Raw genomic sequence first — 26801 nt, forward strand, 5'->3', positions numbered from 1 at the left:
ATGGACAAAATATTAAGAAAAAGTTTAGAACATTTTACGAAGGCTTTGGACACTCTAGCATATCAGATTTCTTAGGAAATTGCACAAAAATACTCACAAAATGCAAATGGTGAAAATAAAAAGATTTTAAGAACATCTTTAGGCTTAGAACTCATATAAAGTTAAGAACATAAAATCAAAATCTAAAAAAAAATTGGAAGCTTTTATAAAATAAATGTATAGAATTGGACAGCAATGGATGGGCAAAGAAAAATTATGCAAAGAAGTAGCTTCAAATAAATGCTCGAAAGTAAATCCCCTTCGCTTTTACTTTCAATTCGAAAACGAAACTAAATTTACCATAAAAGATAATTCATTGATTGATAATTGAAAATAATTGCATGGGACATCATTATGTCACTGACCCGATTAGACCCCTGCCACCACTACTGGTAAACTTGGCAGAAATATCGTACCCTACTATTTCAGCCCAAAAAAAATTGACTTTCATTTCATTCCCATTCGAAATTCAAAATTTGCATCCTAAAACCTTTCCTACTGTTTTTTAGCTTGGAACAATAAAATTTCTATCCCCATTTGGATTTTGATAGGAATTTTTATCCCCGCAACGGACAGAAGTTCTACCGGGGCTGTGTATTAGCAGCACATAAAGGGAAAACAACTTTTTCGTTTTCATAATCTCTTGAACATATAAGGCAACTGTACTAGACTAGCAAACTAGTCTGTTAATTAATCATGTCAGAGGGCGGGAACATAAAGGCGGCGGGCGTTTGCTAGAATAGGAGCTGCTTACCTAACTCCTACGCTCACTTTTCCCGCGTGATACCGCTCCAGCCCGACTGGCGTGCCAGTCTAAAACTGTACTTACGGTCTTAAAGCATTACTTATACTTAAGGGATTTTCTCTTTATCTTTGTTTTCTAGAATTTTACATAATTGAATCTGTTAATGGTTCTTGGAGCATCCTTGGCACACTCCTGTATCGCTGACCCAATTGAACCCTGCACTACTTATACAAAAGGAACTTTCTTTGTTTTCTAGAAATTTTCAAGTGTATTATTGCAAACTTTTCGAACGAAATAATGATGCTAGATACAAAAGTTTGACTTGCGTGAATGCGTGAAAATTAAAAAAAAATTGCGTGAATGCGTGAATTTGGAAGCTTTGCGTGAACAAAAATTGCGTGAATTGCGTAAAAAAAACATTGCGCGATTGCTTGAATTGAAGGTCCGCTGGAGGGGGCTCCTTAAGCACCATCCTTCGTCCCTGGGAACCACCGAATGATCTTCTATTTCATCTCCATCCAAAAGTAAATTGGGCCAAAGAACCTGTCAAGAACTCCTGAACTCCTGTTTTCATTTAAAGGAAGATATGGGATCCCATTTTGATAACTTTAACTCGCTCAGTACTTCAATCTCGGTCAAAATATATTGAGAATTTTGGTTAATTCCTCGTTTTTAGCAATTTAGAGTTCGAGCTTTTGGGCTGATTGATAAATTTATTCGAATATTTCAATTTGGGAGGAGTTTATAGACTTCCAAGCTATATTTTGAGCCTAATTGGAACAATTTTGAACTTTTGGATCCTCAAACCATAAGGTCGTAAGTCTTAAGTCTAGCGTTACCCTATTCAACCTAGGCTTTTAGGGGCGGTTCAGAACTAGGGGGGGGGGGCTTTTCCTGTACCACCCCTTAACTTTTGATCTAGTGGGTCTTTTTGGATGAAATTTGGCACACAAGATCTTTGTGACGTAAGGTAACTTTTGACAAAAATTTTTTTTGATGACGTCACTCATCATGCCCAAAGTGAGCAAAAACCGAAAATTTCCTTTGTTCTTATAAATAGCTATTGTATTCTAACAAAGGCTTTAGAAAAAAGTTGCCTGAGTTTAAAATGCTTATTTTATCCTAAATATTCAATGAATTACGGTTTAAACGATATATTTGACAATGAAAATAAATTTGTATTGGAAAAGTGTAAATTTTTGTGACACCTTACTGTCAGAAATGTCATCATGCTCAAAGTGTGAAAATATTTAGGTGTCAAATTTTTTTTTATTTTGAAGCTAAATAAAAGTTAGGAATTTACAGAAAATTTCACGGCAAAAGCTCTATTATTTCAGGAGCTATTAGCAATAGTTTGACCTCCGAACAGAAAGAGCCCCCCCCCCTAGTACGAATAGGGTTAAAGCTCAGAGTTAACTCTTCCCTTCCAACCTAATCTAGAGCGCTTCCAAATCGTTTGTGGTTGTAAGATTTCGTGGGAATTTCCCTTTTTTCTCAAGTATTCTGAATTTGATTGTACCCGTTAAATTTGTTTTATTTATGAACAATTCTTTCGGATGCCGATAATTTTGATCAAGAATTTAATTTAATTCCAAAAGAATGGCACACTGAACCAACAAAACAAAACATGATCTATTTAGCGTCCTATAGTACTGAAGGAATAAAGGAAGAAATTTTGGAGGATTTCAAATTAATTTTTCTCCAACATTTATTTTTTGTGCCCTCCACTAAATGAAATTTCCACCACAAATTTATCTATTCAATGTTTTTTTCCAAATTCGAGCTATTACAGGTATTTTTGTTTATTTAATAACAATTTTATTCGAAAATTTTTCTCTACCACCAAATCAAATTCCTATCAAATTTATTTTTCCGTATTTCCGTCAAAATTGTCATCACTCAAATTAAATCTCCGCCACAATTTTGTACCCAATCTTTAAAAAATCAAGATGCACCTAACCATTGCCTATAAACCCCAGGTACAGAAAAATGATCTTGAAAGAGAGGGAATACTAAAAAGCCCGAGGGGTTAGTTATAACACAGCTAAAACTATTAGAAAATAACGGTAATGAAATTAAAATTTATTAAATAAATCATAGACAAGACGAAGGTTAAATGAAAATTCAAAATGAAAATGTTAAACTATTTAAGATGTTGATCTTTAAAAATATTACGTGCTGATAAAGTCAGTGAGCCAGATGTGAGAATTATTTTATTCCAGAAATTAACAGAGTGCAAAACCAAAAGATAAAATGGAATACAGTTAATGCTCTCTAATTCGATCTTCAAGGGGAATTGGATTTTCATCGAATATGGGAGGTTATCGAATAATAGAGCGTTGTTTATGAGAAATCTTGATGACTTGGGCTTTAAATTTTATCGAATAAGGAAGCGTATCGAGTAGTAGAACGTCGAATAAGAGAGCATCAACTGTACTTTAAGATAATTCTATGGCAGGAAGATTTGATGTTGTAATAAATTATGACGTCATTTTGTGTTCTTTATTTTCCTGTATTTTTCCTGTTGTTGTGTTTGCTTAGATCGCTTAGTCTGATGATTTGAACTTTGGGCTTCTTCTTCTTTGACGTTTCTCTTCGGACGCGGTCGTGGTGGAATGGGAATGAGTCAGCTTCTGATTCTTCGACGAGAACTGGAATTCGAAGTGGTGGGCGGGCAGTGCTGGCTGCTGGTGCACATTCTAAAAGGAGGAGATGGAATAAAATTATTTGTTAAAAGAACATAATTAAACTTATACACGTTTTTTATAAGAACAAACTATATAAGAACATAAGGCTTCGATGGCCAAAATGTTTAGAACAAGTTAAGAATATTTTAAGGCTTTGTGGGCTCTAAAACGGCCAATTTCTTAAGAAAATGGACAATAATACTCACAAAATGGTGAAAATAAGAACATGCTAAGAACAATTTTAGGCTTAAAAAATCTCAAAAAGTTAAGAACATCCGAAGGTTTCAAAATTTTTGGATGTTTTGTAAAAAAACGCGTATCTCCTACCATTTGCAAATATCAGTGCTTTTCAATAAAAGAAAGGATGCGAGAATCGGTACTGCTCCATGCTGTGTGTTAAGTCATGAATATCTCTAAGCTACCATAAATTAGGACCTCAACCCTCATCTTTAACTGGGGTCTGGGGAAAGTCTATTTAAAAAACCACTCCAAGTGAGAAAATAGCCTGGCATCTAGACTATGCTATCGTCCATTACAGTCATGTAAAGGCGGGAAAATATGGTGGTATGGCGTTATGGTGGTATCTTCGAATTTTGCGAATCTTCTTCGGCTTTGGGCTTATTTCTTAGATAGTGATTTGTCTTAGACTTTAGTATAGTCCCAGCATAGTCTACCTAATATCTTACATCCCCCGTAAACAATAGAATTCGAAATTCCCATAAATTTAAACAGGCGATTCTCCGCAATCAGTATTTGGCTCCTTCGATCCATCCACAACGTTGTTTCAACGTTTTTCTAACATTTGCAACGTCCATATAATGTTAGATAAACGTTGAAACAACGTTGTGTGCCAGCTGGGTTGCTAAACATTTCGTTCTCATTTTCTAAATGAGACAGGGAAGAATTACCCTCTTCACAAAAAAAACTACTGACCGTAAATTGATGCTGCCAATAACAATGCGAGTAACAGGTACACCTTCATCATCTGAAAAAGAAAAAGAACCTGATATTAAAATTGATTCTCTCTAATTCGATCTTCAAAGGGAATTGGATTTTCATCGAATAAGGGAGCGTCGCTTATGAGAGTTTCTTGTTGACGGGGACTTTCAATTTTATTGAATAATTGGAGCCTATCGAATAGTAGAACGTCGAATTAGAGAGCGCTAATTGTAGTTCTTTAAGGGAGTCAGAATTATTGAATCGCCCCAGTTCCTGGAGATTTGTTGGCCTTGTTTTTTAGTGATTCACGCTAACTTGATCCGAAAAACTGTATGTAAGTGTCTCGCATCTGGCAGGCAGTATAAACTACAGCGTAAAAAGATAATAACAAGATGACTCCTAGACAGCTCGATACAAAACCGGGCATCATGTAAAGTAACCTGAGATCAGATTGTGAATGTTTTCTGCACACCACGTTGAAGCTCTAAAAGGATGTGTGGAAATATAACAATCTGACGAATATGCTATCTCGAAATCGTAAGGACCGCGTTCGTCTAAAAGGACTTGGAACGACAACAAAGTTGCGTGATTGTGTTTATGAATGGGGCGCCGTATCTGTTTTTGACTTTCCGGCGCACAACAAGATTCTTGTTGTAGAATCTTCCGCGACAGCTGTTATCAGGTTAATGTAATGTGAATCTAACCATCATCACTGATGGTAAATTCAGTTACATATTTCTGTGTTCAGGGAACTATGGTATGACGGAGAACGATCTAATTTTCACTGAATTTTTCCTACCAATTACTAGTACATACTGTTTACCAAAGGCAAAAGCTTCTTTGTGAAATCGTCATGCTTTTGTACGCTTTGAAAAGATTGTTCATATTCATTGGCTCAAAAATCACCAAATTTTGTTCCCCAATCAAAAAAGGGAAAAGAACTTTCCAAGATTCTGCTGAAAAATCTTTAATCAATCTGATTGTTATTCTAGCCCGGGGTCCACTTAAAGCTTTTTTTATAGACTGGATGGCGTGATTAAGTGGTCCGGTAGTATATGGTAATATGCTTTTGCTTAGGCGAAACAGTCTGCCAGATTTTAGTTGTTTTTGGAAGGTAAAAACAGTATAAAGCAATGTTTTTGTTTGAGAATAAGGGATTGCAAATCTGATGTTTGTTTCTCATGTTTGATTGTATCTTCCAACTCCAAGTAGTTATTTGGATTTTTTAACATTTTCTCTCAAAATGGCGACTTCGCCAAACGCTCCTAGTCTAATTGGTAGTCTAGTAATCTAAGCGATAAACTTTGTACAGGGTCTAGTTTATTAATGCTTTTGTTGCTGATCTGAAATTTTAGAATTTTGTAATCTGAGTTTTAATTTTTTAATTCTCTTAAATTTTGAGCTTGAATTCCAAGGCTATTTGACTGGTAGGATCCTCTGAATTCATACGTGTTAAGACTTGTTGATTGGTCTAATGACATGTTGACATCCATCATGTAATTCCGTCACCCTTCAAGATAGGATTAAAAGGAAGGTCGGAGTCACTAATTGAAAATAAAGATGTTTTCCACTCTGACCGTTTAGTTGCGATTCCTATTAACCCTTTGTGTGCGGTGTTTTTTCGAAAATGTTGAAATTTTTCCTAAATTTATTTTTTGAAACTCAAAACTTTAAAGTGCCATAAAAGATTGTAACTTTTGATTTAGAGAATATCCTTGTTACCATTAGAAAGCTATTTTTATATTCTTTCTTAAAACATTTGGTTTATGCATCTTTAAATCAAGTGGTCAGGAGCTATAGCCTCAAGTCTATGACTAAGTATTTTAGCTTGTTTTTGACGCATATACGCGTCCCTCGTGGTCTAAGAGTTAAAGAAGGGTCGGAATCATATGAGAGATGTCGACATCAGACCAACCTACGATATTTGATTGGTCTAAGGAAATGTTCTTTCTCTTTCTCTAATTGGTCTAGCGTTGAACCAATCAGTGGTGTTCAGAAAATAGATTGGAAAGTCGAGCAAATTCACGGTACATATAGTCAAGATTTTAAGTATAGTTTTTAAGGATATGTATATCATTTGCTTAGTTGTTTGGTTCAACGTTCAACGTTCTACGGACGTTGTGAACGTTAGATAAACGTTGAAACAACGCTGTGTGCCAGCTGGGTTTGTTGTTTGTCTGATTGGAAGCGTCAAAACGAGCCGCGCTGAGAGTTGTTCGTAATCAGGAGTTTCTATAAGTGTTGTCAGGGGGGCACCCGAGGGATACTTACTTGATTTTTGGATTTATTTCCAAAAAAAAAGACCACCACCCTTTTTAGTACACTGTATACTAACTTTCTTCCATGGTCAGGGCTTTGAGACCACCTGGAAATATCATGAAAATATGATGTTTTAATGAATTTCAGAATTGAAAATATCTTGAAATATGATATTTCCACAACTTTGGAAATATAGAAAAGACATATTTCCATATTTACAAAAGTATATATGGAAATATCATATTTTCAAGATATTTCCAGGATTGGAAATCTCTTATTTCGCCCAATGCATTGTAGTACTTTCAGCACACTGTACTAACTTTTCTCCAGAAATAAGGAAAAATATACATGGGAATTCGCTGGGTTTGTGTGTTTTTACCACTGAAATTAGCACAATGTACAAACTTCTCAGTGTGTATCAATTCAGAACACCACCATTTTTAATACAATTAATGTACTAACTTTTTCATTGTTGTTTACTAAGAGGACCACCCTTTTAGTACATTGTACTAACTCAATTTAACCTAAAAAGTACACCACCCCACCAGCTATGGGTCAGTACACTGCTCGGTACCCCCCCCCCCCTGGTGTAGTGATAACTCGTTTAAGGGAGTTTCATATCATGTCTGACATGGTTCTCTTATCATGGTTCTACATTTTCAATAGTTACACAAAACTTACAAAAGTTGTGATGATTAGGCGAAACAAAAAAAAATTCTTGTTTCCTGAAACCGGCCGGGTGAAAAAATTTTTTTTTCTGACCCGGCCGCAAATTTTCGTTCGTTAGTAGTCCGTACTTGTTGTAATTTAGGGCATAATTTATGCTGTGTTTATACATAAAAATTATTCTTAAACTCTATTTCAATGAGCCATAAATTATCAAAAATAGCAACAAAAAAAATATTTTCCGGCCGGCCGCATGATAACTTTTTTCCTTCACCCGCATTCCGGAAACAAAACATTTTTTATCATTCGCCTTATGTATTGATTTTTACATTTCCTAGATCAGGGCTTTATAGCTTACATGCGGTATGAATAGATAGGGGAGTCGTTACACGACAGATTAAGTTAGAATAAGGTTTGTTTGAATGTCTTACCCGACAGAAATTCCAGGAAGACAAGAAATTTCATCATGACCTATTTAGTCGGTCATTCTAGGGAATTGGTCATTGACGGTAAGATAAGTGTGCAATCAGCTTTTATCAGCACCGGTCAAAATGTTAGATTGATAGAAAAAATAAGTCTTACCTTCCAAGCTAGGCGGTTGTCTTTTTAAAAAGGATTGACTTTTGACAACTTTCAACTGAACGTCTTTCACCAAAACCTCCACGTATGACAAATAAAAATTGAAATTGATAAAAAAATCGTCTCAAATAAGATGTAATAAAATGCCACAGAAATGCTGTGAGACAACAGAACGGTTTTATTATAAAAAATATTGAAATGATGAACAAAAAAAAAAATTTTAGGTTTTTGAACAGACACGGAACATTGATATAAAAACTTATGGTAAACATTTTGTAACATTAGTATTACAGAGCTTTGCACGTTTTTTATAAACACAAATATGTTAGGGACTTCGATGGCCAAAATGTTAAGAACAATGGTTAAAAACATTTAAACCGTCTCTAAAACCCGGATTTGCTTAGGAAAATCTAAAATGCTAAAAAAAATGGTTAAGCTCATCCAAAATTCCGTAAAGATCTTTGGCGTTAAAACTAAGTTAAAACCCACGGCAAACTTTGTGTTCTATCAAAGTTCGCATCTCAGTTTTGAAACAAAGTGGTCAAGTACTTCGTACGATAGTAAAACCATAAATATTTATAAGCACTTATCTAACTCAAATCTTTATTCAGCACTTTTTGTAATGATCATGCTCCGCCTGTGGTTGATAAGAACTCTCGGTGCTTTATACTGCAAAGCACCTCTGACAAAAAACAATTTTTTTCTTTTGACTGTTCCAGGGGTGCTTGAGCTGAGCTTGAATTTGACGGAATTTGAATGGTAGATTTGAATGGTAGAAATAATTTCATAATGCTTTTAACTAGAAAAAATTTTCTTCATTCTTGATTTTTCGATACTTCTTGCATTTAACTAATCAACAAAGAATATTTTTTTGTCCCCTTCTTTCAAATTATAGAACGCAGCGATAAGGAGGAATTTAAGTAAAAAGGCTCCTCAATCAAAATTTATATCATCATTTCCTATAACTGAAAGCTTTGTTGTCAGACACTAGCGCGCGCAAACATTGTCGCAATTTTACTTCTACTGCGCAAACGCAACAGTTCTTTCAACGTTTATCTAATGTTCCGAACGTCCATATAACGTTATATGAACGTTGAAATAACGTTGTGTGTCAGCTGGGTTGCTTCTACTGCGCAAACGCAACAGTTCTTTTATTCAACAGCCCACCCACAAGACTCATCGTGACGTGATACTGGACACAACAGGGGCTTTTTAATAAAGTTCGCTGCGTCATACTACCCAGCCGGCACACAACGTTGTTTCAACGTTTATCTAACGTTCACAACGTCCATATAACGTTAGATGAACGTTGAAACAACGTTGTGTGTCATACTAACGTTAAACCCCACGTTTCTTGATGAAAATATTTTCATGTTTTCCTGTTTGAGGATGAATCACATCATGTATTTTATTGCTACGAAAAAAAGTTTTTATGAACAAAGACTCTTTTAGCTGTGGAGCAATACACCTTTTCGACCGTAGCCGTCAATTTCCGTGCGGGCATTTTTTAAACCGTCCCAGTCTTTTTTTCGCACGGCAATTGGCGGCTAAGGTCGAAAAGGTGTATTGCAAAATATCACCTTTATTCGCTAATATATCAATGTTCTCTAAGGTCCCGAATAGTAGTGGGTTTTTTCCAAAATATAGATAAAGGGGAGGGGGTTCAAAATTGCAATTCTAAAATACAAAACTCCAAAATAAGATAATTATAAGCAAAAATTTGGCTATTTAAAGTCATTCAACTCTTAGTCTTAGTAGCCGAAATATTTTCAAAAATAAAAAAAAAGGGTAGGGGTCCCAATAAGAACGGAGTCGTCCGAAAAATTGTCCAAAATTAATAACCGGGGGGGATATGTTTATTCGGAATCTATGTAAGAATGTCACAGAAAATCATACTTACAAACGTATATTTTGAACTGAATATTAGAAGAATTCAAAACGAGGCTGAATGCGTGATGCGTCAAACAGGATATAGACTAGCAAGCGTCTGCCTTTTCCTTGGACACAGGAACGCGGGAATAGTGCTTATAAAGAGTCCTTACAAATAAAAATCGCCGCGGGAGAGTGGTTTGGATAGCGAAGTTGTATTCAGCGAGCTACGTAAACCCATTGCAAGCGTAGGTTGCAGCGAAATACAACGACGTGGTTTACTAGTCTGAACAGGATATGATACACATTAAACAAGCAACATGCTGAATGGACCTACCTGATGATGAAAGCTAGATAATAAGGCAATAAGGAGAAAAATAAAAACAATCAGTCAGACGATATAGCGTTTTGCAAAAATGCATAACACATTAAATCTTATCATTTATTGTTGATGGGGGAAGAGGGAAGGGGACTAGGGAAAATAGAAATAGAAAGTTCCGGTTGCAAAAATCAGTTTTATTGACAATTGAACCATGCTTAATGATGGGATTTGTTATCAATAATGTTTTTGTGTGAAAAAACAAAGAAATAAGGAAAAAGCCAAATGAAAATCTGCAAAAACGGCGATTACCGGCATATTTCAGGCATTTTCAGCCGGAAAAGAATTTTTCGCAAAAGACAAACTCGGTCATGTTTTGAGTATTGCGAATACGCATCTTTCTGCAAAAAATCAGAAAAAACTAAGGATGAAAATTCGAGAAAATGTCAAAAAACTGGTTTTTCCGGCATTTTCAGCAGAAAAAAAATGTTTTTCGAAAATCGGGCTCCGTCACATTTTGGGTATTGTCATCTTGCATCAGTGTGCAAAATTTCATAAAAAAATATAAAGTACAGCTCGAGAAATTCAAGAAATACAGTGACACCTCTAATTAGCGGACACCATCGGGGAAAGGGGTTAGTGTCCGCTAATTAGAAGTGTCCGTCTTTTAGAAACTTTTGATCTCGGAGCTCCAATTTTGAAATTAGGCCACCCCAGGGTATCGAAAATACTTAAAATTGGGGTCTAAAGTACTTATCTGCAGACACTAGGCTATAGAAGAACAAGAGAAAGGTTATTAAAACGCAACAATTTAGTTTTTAGCAAATAAAAGAAAATCTAGAAATATAACACCAAAATTGAAAATACAATTCGTTGAATGGGTCAAGGGAAAACCGGAAATTTGTAGAAATAATTTGAATAATAAGAGTAATAAGTGCTTGAAATAAAAATATCTATCAATTTTTTTTTCGATTTTGGACGTCTGTGACCCGTTTGATATTCAATGTCCGCTAATTGGAGAGCTAAAATAGGGGTTTTGGCCATTCGTGCGAAAAGATTTGTCCGCTAATCAGAGGGTCCGCTAATTGAGTGTCCGCCTTTTAGAAACTTTTTTATGAGGATTTGACTAGGAAACGGCCGGGGAAAATGAAATTGTCCGCTAATCAGAGGTGTCCGCCTTTTAGAGTGTCCGTTAATTAGAGGTTTCACTGTACTGTCTTTCCGGCGAAAATAGGTTATTCCGGCGATTTTTGAATAGTTCCGGCTTCAAAAATCAATTTTTTTGAAAATTGAAACATGCTTGATGGTGGGCATTGCTATTAATAATGTTTTTGAATGAAAAAACAACCAATTATAAGAAAAAAATCCAATGAAAATCCAGAAAAACGGCGATTTCCGGCATGTTTCCGGCATTTTCGACCGGAAAATTTTTTTTCTCAACAATTGGACTCGGCCATGTTTTGGGCATTGTTAATACGCATCTTTGAGCAAAAAATCAGAAAAAACTAATGATAAAATCTCGAGAAAATGCCAAAAAAACAGTTTTTCCGGCATATTTCCGGTATTTTCGGCCGGAAAATTTTTTTTTCGAAAATCAGGCTCCGTCGCATCTTTATGCCAAAAATCAGAAAAAACTAATGAGCCAATCCTGAGAAAAGCTGGCAACAGACGAACGGACGGACGGACGGACGGACCGAACGGACATGGGTTAATTTAAAGGACCTCCACCGGGGTACCCGGAGGTAGGTCCAAAAATGAATGATTATTAAAAGAAGTGCTTGACAACACTGCGCGACCATGAAAATTTAATAATCAAGGCTTTCATAGTTCAAAGTTTATGGACCTGTTTTGATGGACCTGGTGAGATCCATCCTAGTGGATAACCCGGGGAATATGACACAAATGACCTTATTATTTTAAACCCTAGTTGGATAAAGCGTTAAGCCCGGTCAAAAGTCACTTTGATAAAACCAGACTCACCAATGTTCCCGGTGAAAATCGAGTTTACACAATGAATTATAAGCCCGAAGGGCTAGAATGGAATCTTTAAAATTTCTTAGGCAAGAAAAAGTGAAGCCTGAAAATATGCGCCGTATTTATCTTTTTCGAAATTTAGATGTAAATTTTAGTTTCAATCTGTCATTTGTGTAAAAACCAGGTGGACCGCGCTAGGCCGCGCAACTGTGGTAGGACTTGGTAGGCTTCAAATCCTACCCAAGAGATTGGATTCGAGCCCTTCGGACTTCTCCTTCATTGAGTTTACACCCGCGACTTTATAAACTTTATCATCGTCGGCTATGTAACATTAACACGGGGTTCGGTAACGACTCTCTTCTTTCTTATCTTACAAATAAAGCCACGTGCAAGTTACAAAAACCAAAACCAAGGAATCGACAAGAGCCTCGACAATAAGAAAAAAATAAGGAAAGAGAAATTCCAAAAATGTTATAAACTCGTTACAGCTTGACACATAGAGATTTCCATTTCAGATAAATTGGATTAAATTTGTGATAAGATAACAAGTATCACAGTAGACGAGACAAACGCTTTCTTTCAACCTTTGTATGCATTGATTGGGCTCTTCTAGAAAAAATTGAATATGGGGGGTGGAGGATATAACATTTTTTGGAAATTTACCCCCAGCATTTTGACTTTTTACCACTTGGACAGCAGGTCAAATCTCCCAAACATGGTAAATTTTGTAAAATTTTCACTACCCCCATTGTACGAACATTTTCTGGAAGAGTCCATTCTAGCGCCGTTATCGAAGTAAATAGAGTAAATTTAAAAAAAGTAATTTTTGTACTTCTTTGCAAACGAAATTCTAATGCTGGAGAGCCTAGAATATCACATTTCGTAATACTCCTACAGGAAAGAAAAATTGAGAACACAAATATTTCCAATTTGAAAATAACATTAAATTATATTTTAGGGCGTGTATTCATGAAGTAAACTATTGTAAAAATTTTTTAAAGTTGAAGTTTGCTAAAAAATATCTACTGTTACCTGGATTTTAACTTCCACTATTTTTCATTCAAAAATTTTATAATCATAATAATTCGTCTTACAGCGGAAAAAAGCTTCTTTAAAACTTATGATAAATTTGACAAATCTTCAGACTACTTAAACTCTTGTCATGCAAGAAAGAAGCAAATGTTTTCTAAAACCTGTACATACTACCTATATGCTGCAGAACGTCAAAAGAAAAGAACATTGTCGACTTGAGATAGTTCATAGTTTGATAAGGGATACTTAGACTAGCTGAAGGGAAGAAATTTTCGCGGTTGAGAGAATTTTTTGTATACAATAATTTAACAGGCAATTTTCTTTAATTCTGAGAATATTCTTGTTTCGTGGAATTTAATTTCGCGAATTCATCAAAAAACCGCGAAATTAAATTCCGCGAAAATTTGCCCCGCAAAAATTTGTTCCCTTAAAGTACGCAATTATATTGGTGAACAGGTATTTGGGGACGGTACTCGCCAATATTTTGTCTTACAATGTTTTGTGTCGTGTATGCAACCCCTTTAAACATTCGGTTCTCTGCACATTCCATTAGACCAGATTTTCATTCGATTTAAAATTGTAACAGAAACAGAAATATGCAAAAGAGGCCAAAAATGCTTATAATTTAAAAGTAAAAAAATAATAATAATTATTTAAAAAATTCTCTTTCCTTTTCGTTTAGTTTGTGTTCATGATTTCTTCGTTGGGATTTTGAACTCATTTTACGATCGATCGTTTAGACTTTCATACCCATCTTGGCGTTTGTTGCCTGGAAAAAAATCGTGTAAAAAAGATGAATAGATAGTTTGAGGATTTTAACTTAATTAGATTATTCCCTTCTACGATCTAAAGAGATATTTGGTTTTACTCAACGCCGTAGAAGAGCCTTAAAAATTTATCATACTCGATACTGCAATTTGTATCCGTTAATATCTGTTAATATAATAATATTCAAAGAAAAAGCCACGTTTTCTAAGATAATTCAAATTGAAATACATTGCAAAGAAAGAATCGAGGAAAGGTTAACTTTAAGTACTTGAGCACAGATCTCTGGGGTGATTGATTGCATTAAATGTAAATACGTGACAGAGAGTACTGTAGAAGACTCCATTTCCCGCACTGAGATTCCACTACCACTTTCCTAGCGAAAACCAGGACTTCGGGTAGTTAAAAATTAAAGTCTGAAAGCAAATAACGCTTTTTATGTGAAATTTTTACGAAATTTTTACGTGCTTGTTGCATGACATTTACTTCTGATTGGTTCGAATTTTTTGACACTAATAAAGTTATCAGCTGTAAATTGTAAAGCAAGTAACATGGGAATAAAATCAAGTGAACTTTTTCGAGTAATCACATGTTTTGACTGCATTGATATAATTTTGCAACCAGTGTATTAACACAAGATTTTCCGTACCTTTAGAAGAGAAAACCTCTTCCAATCTCATGCCGGTTATCCCGGGAAAAATAGCGGAAAAGTCCTATTGAAGTCAGTGGAATCTTTACGCAAAACGATGGTATTAACCTACCTGTAAGATACCGACGATGACTCCGAAAAGACCGATAGCACTCCCGAAGATCTCCACGACTAGAACCTAGAAAGGGAGAAACGAAAAGATTATAATATAACTGTCGAGTTTACAGTTATCTGTACACAGACCCAGTACAGTATAAACGGCTAATTTCAAAATTCATTACCGTAGAGGATCTGGTGTCATTGTCTTTTCTCATTTGAGATTTTTTAAACCGACTACTGCGATGGAGTGTTGGTGAGAGAGGGGAGGCGATGAGAGAAGCGTGTTATTTATAAATCATACTTCATCGCAAAGGTCTCCGTACGGGAATTTTTTTATCAAACAGACAATGCGCACAGAGTGTACTACGAAGCGATGAACTGGTGCAGAGTAAGTTTACAGGGGCCGAGTACACATCGCTCGAGATAAATTAACAGCATTACAGGCCTCGTTTAAAATTAAAATGGGCCTCATTAAAACTCGAAATAATTACTTCAAACGATATTAACACATGTCATGTTTTCCCAAAAGACTGTTTTCAATTTTGAGACGAAACCGCAAACGCTTGCAAACATTAACGACGACGTTGAAGTATCGTAGCAACAAGACTTTGATAACGAGGTTTGAAATTGTCAGAACTATTTCATAGTCACGGATATATAAGGTCTGCCTTCTATGCCACAAGATTTTGATTTTTTCCTCGTGCAAGATTTAATATTTTCATTTTTAATGAAATTTTTTGTATAATAATTATTTTCAACATGGAATGTACGAGATTGAGGGAACACCTTGTGCAATTTGAGGTATATCACTATTTTAGTTCATATTGTGGTTTTTAAGATTCTAACCACACTCAATTTTACAACTATTCTTCAAAGTAAAAAGCTCCTCTCAAGTCGCTAATATGAAAAAATTGAAAATAGATAAGACGATCCCAGGCATTCACCCAAGAAACAAGTCTGTCTGATTTCACCCACACCCATGGCGTTCCAAATTTAGAACGCCATGGCCACCCTGATCATTTTTTAATCTTCAAATTACCACAAAGTATTCGAAACACAATGAAACATAAACAGATGGAAAGAGAAACAGGCAGACAAATAGACAGACATCAGACAGTCTTGTCGAATGCTGAAAACTTCACTTTTTGATCCATAAAATTAAAAGTTCCATTTTCGGAACTTTTTTTGATATTAGATCGACACGCGATCTGTAATTTGTAAACAAATTTCACTATTCACCACTAATTTTCAAAAAACCGTACCAAAGACGAATAAAACCGTACCTTTCAAGATTTTTGATGGCTTAGAATTTTAAGGCACTGTCGTTAGTTTTTTGAAAAAGGATATCTTTTTTTCACTAAAATTGATTTGAAATGACCCAAAGTTGCAGCAAATCCAGGCAAAAAGTTTTTGTAAATAAAAAAAAGTTCCGTTTTCGGCATTTGACTAGACTGTCAGATTCTAACTAACTCTGCACAAACTAAGAAAAAAATACCTTGACAAAAAGTGAGCCATTTTGAGCATCAGCCAATGCTGCGCCACTGTAAAAGAAAATAACATGAATGTTTAACAAAGCACCATCTATCAGTCTTCAAGATAGCCTAGCCATACTCGACTATGGAGGTGAAAATTGGTGTGCAATGCTTTCCATATTCGACTATGGAAGTGAAAATTGGTGTGCAATACTTTCAATATAAGCAAGGGAACTATAGTACAGTGTATCCCAAAAAAGCGGACAAAGTAAAATCCTCATAATATCATGCAAAGTTTTATGACTTGTATATGAATATTTCAATCTCAAAAGCCTATTCAATCATCTCAGGAATTGGATACCTATTAATTGAACAGAGAATTTTAGCGTTATTTCAACTATTTCAAGTTCAGTTTAGATAGTGAGTTTTGAGGATTTTACTTTATATTATACACTGTATCATAGGTAGGAGAATGGAGAATATAAGTGAACCCACTTTAAATAATGAGTTTTGGGAAATTTATTTTTTGGGATATACCGTACATAAACGTTCTTAAGTTAGATTTCAGTTTGAAGAAAAAGTTCATCAACTACCAAGGCTTGGCGAAAAATTTCATACACGCTTTTTTTTATAAGAATAACTTCTATAAGAATATCAGGGTGAGATTTCAGAGTTAGAACAATAGGCATATTGTTTAAAAGAATAGAAAAATAAGAATAATGCTCACCCTCAGCCAAAGTACACTATTCTTATATAAAAAAGCGTGTAGTGGCACATCACCCTTTAAAATTAAAATCACCACCACCTACCTTCCAACGAGGCCAACACACAAGCCACAAAACAAATTGGAAAAGCCGACAGTTAACCCAGCTCCAAAAATCATTAGACCTTAAGAGACGAAGAAAAAATAACGTGTTCTAGTGAAAGTTTATAAAATTTAGAACTATTCATGTCTTTAAACACATTGCTTACCTGGTTTGCAGAAAACACCACACCACACCACACCACACCACCTCGAGACTGCTCGAGAGGTGAAGTGTTTTTGGGAAATATTTTTTGCTAAAAACACCCAAAAAATCATGAAAGGTTAAAAAAAAGTGTTTTAGACGTGTTTAGAAGTGTTTTCAGGGTTTTCGGGACTTTTTTGACATGAAAGGTTCAGGCTCTTAGCAATGAGGAGTTTGAGAAACAACAAGAAATCAAGATATGCATCCCTGCAATGTCTTCAACATCATACCGTAAACCCAACAGCTGATTGGTTGAAAGTGACGTAAAATCAGTCAATCTTGAAACATTTAATATATCTTGAACTCTGCGTAATATTATCAAACATTTAAATGAGCATTTATTAAGCGTAGATAACTCTGTAAAAGCAATCAAAAGAGAAGAAAACATACCAGCAGAATAGTTCTTTTGAATTTTGATGGGGTTGTCTTTCAATAATGCTACCTCGTCGAATCTCTAAAGTAAAAAAGAACAAAAACATGTTTAGAATATCATATCATAGATTTATCAAGACCTTTTAAGACAAAATTTCTACACTCTGTAATTGCACAATATTATCAAAGCAGCGTGAAAAAGCTAAGACCTGGAAGGTCTGAGTTCTAATGAGAAAGAAGAAGAATATTTTTAAGAAAGGCGAACGAAATGATGATATACTTTTACAATAGATATCTTATATAGAACACTAGATAGAGCTTTTCCTATCCTATTTGAAGCAAAATAATTCGCTATCTTGGATGAGTTACTGTGACCCACCTTCAGCAAAGATGACGGATTACTTCACTTCACCTGGTCCTGCCGTTGCTAGGGAAATATTGAGTAGCTCTATCTAGTATTTTATATAAGATATCAGTACTTTCATGTGAATAAAATAAGAAAAAACTTACTTCAATGGTAGAGTACAAGACAATAGCCATAATAATTCCATAAATGGCTACAGCTTCACAGAAAATGATACTATAAGTTAGAAAAATAAGATAATTTACATCAGACTTTCTGCCAAGAGGCAGTGCTGTGAAAGCCAACCATCTACTAGGCTAAATAATGTTCACATGCCAATTTTGATAACAGAAGCGGTCTTTGGCTAAATATTTTTTTTTATTTGGTCTTTGGTCCTCGTAATTACCCAAAACATTTCGGCTTAAATATTTCATAAGTCAGGATAGTTAAGACTAAAAAGTTTAAAAAGTTTTTATCTGAAAAAGCTAATTAAAATTCAGAAAACGCGTGTCAAACTAAAAATCAAAAACATTCAAACAGAGCGAGAAATCATTTTCACCAACTTAACGCAACAAGGACAAAAGTTGAACCAACAAAACAAAACAGCGACAAACCTTAAAACCAACAACAATAACAAAATAAAAACAAAGAACCAAAAAGTAACAACCCACAAAAAAAAAAAAAAAAAAAAAAAAAAAAAAAAAAAAAAAACAATCTTACAATAGACAAACAATCAATATAAATCTACAAATTTAGCGGAGAGAAAACCGGTAAGTGAATTTAAAGAAAGTTGAGAAATAAATAGAAAGCGGATAGATGAAGACCAAAGTCTGGCATCAGGTGTGGCCATGAGTAAGCTTGCCCTGCTACTCTAGAGTCACCCGTCATCTAACGAAAGGTTAGAAAGTGTTGCAATCACAATCTAGAAAAGAAAAGATTTAGAAAGAAAGACGCATAATCGAAGAGTTTGAAAAGTTGGCCCAGAGCCCGGTTCGGCGTGCCGTATCCGAGTGGCCGTACGAAAGGAAAAGAAGAAGGAAATGAGGACTTCAAACAAAAAACACACAAATTTATATCAATACGCGTGAACTTCTTTAACCAAATTTTTTTACTAATGTGAGTTGCTAATTCACATATCCTGCAAACAAGTGGAGCGCTACCAACCACTAGACTTTCTAAAAAGTTCAAACGAGACATTCACAATTTTCAAACTAAAAATGTTAAAATAAAACGACAAATCCGATAAATGTTTTAGATGATGATGATAATTAAATAAAACTAGAGAAGACTTTCTAAGAATAGTGTTATATTGCTAGCAAGGGGATGGAATACCTGCTGGCGTCCATATATTTTTTTCAATGTCTTTTGTAAACGAAAGACTCTTCCGCCTTGTTTCAAAGCACGGTCCATTAAAACTCTACCCGCCAAGCTAAAATTTTCCAAAGATGAACTAACCCGTGCTATCCGGATGATTTCAGCACCAAAACAAGAGTAAAACATGGTTGAAGGCAAATTACTAGTGCAAAAAGGAAGACGTACAATCTCAAAGGAAAAACTGTCCCTCCCTTTTATCAAAAAGTCTAACATCTAGACGACCGTTGATGTTTCTCAATTCAATGTCTAAAAAAAGTAATTCGATCACCAGAACTTTCAAGATTTAATTTTAATTCTGGAGGATAAATTGACTCAAAATTTTCCAAGAAGAGATTGTTATCGTTGATGGTAAGAAGGTCATCTATAAAACGAAATGTGTTGCTAAATCGTCTGGCTTTTTGAAGATTTTCTTTTTTCAAGCTCTTGATCCACTTCGACTCAAAATGATAAAGGAAAAGATTAGCCATAAATGGGGCTGGGTCCGACCCCATCGGTATCCCAATGATCTGACGAAAAATATTAACCCCAAAAGTGAAATAACAATTCCCCATAAGATATGAGAGGGCCTCCTTGAAAAGATCTTTTGAAAATTTTACACCGGCATTACTTTTCTTTGTCACCCATCTTGCACTAGTACCAGAAACAGAAATTAGACTTTCAGCTTTGTCATATCTTGATTTTAGAAAAAAAGAGCTAAAATCTTTGGAGGTTTTTCCCGAGGACTGAAGATGGTTTATTTGTGTCCAAAAAATGTAAAAAGGACTTGTAACAATTCACAGTTCAATACACGACGAAATGAAATGTGAATTGCTTACCTAACTAGATTTTTGGTTTTGATTCTTGGAGCTTTGACACCACCACCAACGATGCTTGCACCAGTAATGAAGATTCCACTGAGAGAATAATTATGCGAGAAGTCATCAACTCAAAAAGTTTCACAACTCACTACAGTTTTGTTTAGTTCTACAGTAACTCTCTCTAGTTCGAGCCTCTATAAGTCGAATCTTTAAACTGTAATTCGATCTAAACCAGCTTAAGATTCTCTGTAATTCGAACCTTTTCCTTATTCAAAGAAAAATCTTTGACCCTTTGACGTTCGAATTAGAGAGAGTTGAATTTGTTTGGCTGTACAAAAAAATAAAAACTTGAATCCATATCAGGGCTTTCACTAACCACTTTTTTCGGTATTGGCAAATTGAAACCGCAATAAAGTGAGCCAAAAATTTGTGTGGGATTGATGCATTATTCATATGTTTACATGTCATGGGTATTATTCTGCTGCAAAATGATGCTTTTTGGTTAATTTTGGATCTTATCAGATCTTATATTCATTTCTATTATTTTATCATCATTGAAACAGAATCGTAATGCAATAAAGTCTGGTATTCAATGTGAATGTTTGGTGTGTGTGAAGTTTAGAAACTTGAAACTGTATGATTAAAAACCAGGCAAAAAATACTCTTGACTTACAAAGCAGCTCCAATAACAGAAAGAGCAATAGCCAGAGCGATCCCAATGGAGGCCCACATATAAGGTGATGTACGACCTAAAAACCTAAAAATTGTATAGAAATCCAATAAGAATGAATCCAATAAAATCCTGCATTTTTTGTGAGAATCACTTAAACTAAACTTAACAAGGTTGTACATAACATTCCGCTTACTATGTCAGTATGATAGCGTGGCAGGAAATCTAATGGAGGCCAGTCCTGGCCAGTCAAACCAATTTTTGCAATAATGGTTATTTAAAAAAAAAAATGTACATTCCAACCAAAGTTGAAATGTAAGGATTCTGGAAAATCTAGAGCACCCTTGATGGCTAACAACTCATTCCTTCCAGGTACTTTCTCTTTGGTGGCCAAAAAGGGGACTTTTTCCAGTGTTTTTCCACTAAAAAGGCTGTTTTTACCAATATTTTAGTAATTTCAAGAGAGGTAGCGTCTGATAACCGGCCGCTTAAAAGACATGAAAAATGGCTTGCCTTAATCATTTTTGTTATTGTATAATGTCAAGCTTTACCCATGATACGTACAACAACTTGTAAGAGGTTAGGTTAAAATATTGTTCGGAAAACAAAAATGTGCTATGTTCCATATTACAATAGGTATGTTCACTTACCAACCAATATCAAAACGCCCTCCTTGGCCAGTTAGTGTGTAATACAAACCTACAAAGAAATATAATGGAGAAGAAATTATTCCAGAGAATATTTATCTATTGTCAACCCAAAAAAATACCAGCGTTTAGATTGGTCAAGAGCATCGAAATATTTGCGTTATTTCATTTTTTTTGTGGTATTTCATAATTGTGACGAAAGTATTCCAGATAAAAAAAATTACGAATCAATTTATATAAGGTAGATTCTTCATTTTTTCTTTTACTAGACACTAAATTTATCCTAAAAGTTCAAGGCCTTATCTATTTGCCTTAAACTTAAAATGTAATTTCTAATCGTGAACAGACTATGTATTCTAGAATCACAGGCCCCCATTCAGCACTTGTGGCCAGAACCTTGTGTCTGTGTCTTAGTGTTTCTATAAACATGGCTGTTTTTACTGCAATTTTTGCTATTTCAGGAGGGGTTTGCATCAAACAGCAGGATAGTGAAAAATGAAAAATTGTCTAAAATGAGATAGCCGCCAAGGTATTGTTTTAAGACCAATATAAGGTTCAACTTCAAATTTTCTGGTTTGGACATTTATTTTGTAGTTACAGAGATAGCCTGGAGATCCATGCTTTGATTTCTTATTTTATATACTGATGGCGAAATATATAGCATGGTTAGGAGAGAGAATTTGAATTTCCCAAATCCGAATGACGGTTGAAAACACAGCCAATCAAATTCTGTTATTCTTTCACTGGTCACTTTCTTAGAGAAAACGCAAGTTCCGAAATTTGGCTTTTATTTTAGTCAGTGAGGACAGCGCTAAATTCAAATTTCCCACTGTAAATTTTTTGAGGCAGAAATCTGTACGTTTATATTGGTTAGGGTCAGGGTTGGAGTTCGAGAGTCAAAATAGGGTTGGGAGAGTAGCATTGGTAGGTAAATAAAGGGCCCTCTAGGCCCTGGCAAGGATACCCCTAGGGTTGGGGCTAACCCTGGTATGTCAATATATATAGGTCTGTAGAATTTACACTATAAGTAGATTGTGAATTCGAATTTGAGCCGTGACATCGTGGTCTAGTGGTAGCATTAGGAGCTCCTGAACCGAAGGTACTTTTCATGTGTGAGTATCCCACACGAAACTCAACTTTGGCAAATTTCAAAATATCAAACTGAACTCTAAAATTGACTAAGTCCAACTTAGAAACATCCTAAAGGTTCAGAAACTCCAGAAAACTGCAGATCAAAGATAGAAAAATACAAGATCTACTCACACCAGTACGAAGAAGCCAGAGAACCACTTCAAATACAACAGCATGTGTAGATAGACAGGAGGGCACACACTTGTATTTTTGTGTCCATAAACTCAGTATTTAATTTAACAAAATCAAGCCAACATTTCTGCAACAAAGACCATGACAAATGAAATTTCACTGCTAGTTTGCCCTAGCCGATGCTGATTGAAGAATTACAAAGCGCCCACCTCCCCAATATAATGCACACGTGTTCCAAAAGGCAAAACAATGGAAATATACGTTCAGCTAATCAAAATGATACAAAAAAGACAAAATGACTTTTTAATATCTTTTTGTTTGGTAAAGCAAAAAGATATAGCCAAACAGAATTTCCTTTAGCCTTTACCAAAAAATTATATTAAAGGTCAAATTTCGGCCATTTTCGGCCAAATTCAAATAACCGGAATACTAGACGAGCAATAAAAAGTTATGCAAGAAAAACCATCATTTCCACCTAAAAAGGTAACTTTCCTTGTCAATAACTTTTAATAGAATTGTTCCCCTAATTTCCCAGTTTCAGAAGGTCTTCCTTTATCTTATGTGCTTCAGAAAAACCAAAGACATTGTCTAAAAGCTTAGCCTTGCAAAGCCCCAACAGTATAGACTTAAACTTGTATATCAAGATTACAGGACTTCGAGTACGGGCCGATTTTACTTTCATTTTCAATTTCAAGCCAACATCTTAGCAACGAGGTGCTCGCCCATATAGTTACAGGGGTTTGTGCAAAAAACTAAACATAGAAAATTTTCCAAATCCCCCATTTCGATTAATGCAATGAAAAATGAAACTTTTCTATCTTTCACTTTTTTGCACCTATTCTTCAAAATGAAAATATTTAAGATTTTAAGTTCTTCTTTTATTCAATGATTTTTTACGGCACTTTGTTGACAATCTAACTCTCGAATCAAATTCTCGCTTTCTTCAGTAAATTAAAGATGAGAAAAAACCTAAGCCACGGATCACGGATTGAAACAAATATATGAAGGGTGGGATTTTACAGCCACCCGTCGTGCAAGGCATTGAAAGGCCACAGGTGCCAAAAAGAAGGGCCGTTTGAAATGCTGCAACCTCATTGGTGGAAATTTGATAAATAGCTGCGAAGGAGCGCTGGGAAGCAATCAGTAGAAGAGACCACCTTCATTTTTGTTGCAGATTTCTATAAAAACTTCTCTCAGGGATTACCGTGAGTGGTCCTAAATCCGACAGCCCTGCCTAAATTGGACCCCCCAAATAACTGCTATGAAAAAAAATTCTATGTGTACAAACATTCCCTCTCCAAGTTGAACAATAAACTATTGCAAGAACTCTCGAAACAAAACATCTAACAAGATGACTATAATGTCAAGAGGTCAATTAATGTGATCAAAAAAGTGTGAGTTGTAAAAATAATTACCTCTATTATTCTGAATCCATTCAGTCTGGCACATCCTTGCCATTGCTCGTGTTAAAAACGTTAAAAACTTTGTAATAAAAAATTATGTTTTGCATAAGAAGCAAATATTGTTATTTGATTCAATTGGTTCAGTGTATCAATCTCTCAGTTTAGTTGACACTTTGGTATCTTCATTGCGTCACAGCGAAAAGTTTGTTTTTATTTTAGTTTGTATCTTTGAAAGACCCCATCTGATTTAGGCAGGGCTGTCGGATTTAGAGACACTCACGGTACTTGTCAATGTACATGTACACATGTGTTATGTCAACTTGTCAGCATTGTATTGTTGTAAAGGAAAAGATAAAAGAGGTAAAACTAGCCTAGTTTCTAATCCTTATTTATATAGAAGTTTAAGTTTAGACTGCCCAACTTATAATATAACCCCCTTGTTGAATCTTTAACAGAACAAACAGCCATTCTTCAAAAATTTGCTGTCACGTGACTTTTTTATGCTCACTGTGCTAATCATGTGAAAACTAACTGCACACGCGCGTATTTAAAAAAAATCACTATAAGACTATAAGTATTTTATTTGACCAAAGTCCATCTTCTGGGGACAAATATTTTTTGAACTTGTTGAAAATCACTTGCTTCGGAAGCACTGGAAGAGCTCCGGAACTTCCCGGAGAGGAAAATAGTGTTTTTTTTAGCTGCTTCGGAAAACCCTGGAAGTTTCTGGAGCGCCTGGAGGGTCCTAGATTCAATTGCGTTTGACAATTGAATCGCAATTATTTGATCGCGTTTGATTACATTTGATTGATTCGATCGCAATTATCGTTCAAACTTGTTGTTTGATTGACACTGTCTGGAAGTTACCTGACTTCACGGTAGAATTACCAGACAATCTCAATCGAACGAAATCAACGATCGAACCAGTCGAACCAAATCGAACGCAATCGACCGATTGAAATTCGATTGTCGAACGCAATCGAATCTCAATCGAATATTACCGCAATTTTCAGATTCCATTGATATTCGATTGCGATTGACCCCCGGATTGTTCATCGCATAATTTCTACGGGAAATCGAAAGTAATTTCATTCGGCTTGTGATGTTTGAGAGCTTGGATGTTGGGAAGCTGCAAGAATAAAGCCAGACGATCTCAATCGAACGGAATCGACGATCGAACCAGTCAAACAACAATCGAACCAATCGAATATTACCCAGAATTTTGACGTTCGATTGAGATTCGATTGCGTTCGACAATCGAATTACAATCGGTCGATTGCGTTCGATTTGGTTCGACTGGTTCGATCGTCGATTCCGTTCGATTGAGATACGACCCACGGCATGGCCCGAACATGTTCGGGCCTGTTCGGACCATGCTCGGGCCACAAAAAAGTATTATTGAATCGGCCTGAACATTTTGTTCGGACCATGTCCGGGCCATGTATTTTTATTTACCTTTCCTGGTTTATCATCATCCATTGTTAAATATTTTCATTAGACAAATTCAAAGTTCCAAATACCAGTTTGATTCACAAAGTTGTATAACAGTACAAAAAACGATCCAGAAAAATTCTGCTTCGAATAGGAGAAGACCACGAGAAAAGGGAACGGGATAAAGAATAAAAAGAAGACCATATTATGTAAGATTCAAATCATTCTTTTTAATAATTTTCCTTAAACTTAATTGGAAAATAGATGATTAACTTCTATATTTGAACAATATATATTTGAATAAAGATGAAGATTTTTAAATTTGTTTGCTAAAATATAAATATTGGGTCCTGAAATTATATTACACGCGCGATCGTAGCAAGTTTTCGAAAATCTGGCCCGAACATGGTCCGAAACTGCGCGGACGTAAAAAGTATTAATCAAGAGGCCCGAACATGTTCGGGCCATGCCGTGGGTTGTATTGAGATCGTCTGGCTGGGAATTAAGACAGAAAACTTTATATTATTAAAATCAGCACTCCAAAAAATGATTATTGATTTAAAATCTCTGAAGGTAGAGCGTCAGATACATTTTAGTAGCTTGATTCAGTAAGTTGAAGGCTTTCTCTACTTTCTATCAAGGCAAAATAAAATAATGGGATTTAATAAAGATTTTTAAAACAAGAATCTAAAAACATACCTGCAGCAGCCAACAAAAAATACACCTATCGTATAAACGTAACCATAATGTTGAGCATACCCCATCCTTCTAAAAAGGGTCAAAGGTCTTTTTCTACTTCTCTAAAACAAAATGTATTCTACCCTTGACTTCTGCCAGTAGTGTTGTCCCAGCTTCCAGTGCCCAGCTTCAACTTTTAGCTTTTTTGGTCTTGTGAAAACAAAATGGTGTCTATCGGGATGATATTTTCTCGGAGCAAATCCCGTTCTAGGCTGGTTTCTATATAAGAGCAAAACCTTTAAGAAATCGCATTTTCAATAACTTTCAGCAATAGAAACCGGAATTCAACCAAATTTAGTACTGGGAACTAATTTCTCGGAACAAAGTTGAAATGGAAAGTGAAATCATTTTGCACAGCAAGCACAGCAAGCACGACAAGCAAAGCAACTAAAACACAACTGACAACCCACACAGGCAATCAGAGACTTATCAATCATGTCAAGATATTTCACTGATATTCTAATTGATATTGTAAGTATTTTTTCTCCTTTCACGTTTTGATCGAGTCTATCTATGATGAAGTGAAGCCAATAACAAATAAAGTCAAAAGTTTGTCAAATCTTGTTGGTTAATAAAATAGACCTTTTTTCAAAGAGGCCACCCTGTTGAATAATTATGTAGTCCAGCAGAAAAACAATGATAAAACCATGCATAATTATTACA

General features: G+C 35.3%; 1 protein-coding gene and 1 long non-coding RNA gene across 2 annotated transcripts; both read right to left on the minus strand.

Annotated features, from left to right (window-relative positions):
* Positions 1-2845: 2845 nt before the first annotated feature.
* On the minus strand, positions 2846-8079 carry LOC136824328 (uncharacterized). Its single transcript, XR_010849120.1, has 3 exons — positions 7918-8079; positions 4405-4456; positions 2846-3483 (listed from the first exon to the last, which is right to left on the minus strand). It is a non-coding gene; the product is annotated as an uncharacterized lncRNA (long non-coding RNA).
* A 4919-nt stretch (positions 8080-12998) lies between these two features.
* Positions 12999-26305, minus strand: LOC136824351 (V-type proton ATPase 21 kDa proteolipid subunit c''-like). Its single transcript, XM_067080507.1, has 10 exons — positions 26100-26305; positions 21307-21355; positions 20660-20743; positions 20005-20082; positions 17983-18052; positions 17491-17554; positions 16903-16981; positions 16117-16162; positions 14635-14700; positions 12999-13877 (listed from the first exon to the last, which is right to left on the minus strand). Exons 3-10 carry the CDS (start codon positions 20716-20718, stop codon positions 13845-13847), a joined length of 495 nt encoding a protein of 164 aa, XP_066936608.1. The 5' UTR covers positions 20719-20743; positions 21307-21355; positions 26100-26305; the 3' UTR covers positions 12999-13844.
* Positions 26306-26801: the final 496 nt, after the last annotated feature.

This window comes from Clytia hemisphaerica, unplaced genomic scaffold (genome assembly GCF_902728285.1).
Source record: "Clytia hemisphaerica strain Z4C2 unplaced genomic scaffold, Clytia hemisphaerica genome assembly, whole genome shotgun sequence".
Taxonomy (NCBI): Eukaryota; Metazoa; Cnidaria; class Hydrozoa; order Leptothecata; family Clytiidae; genus Clytia; species Clytia hemisphaerica.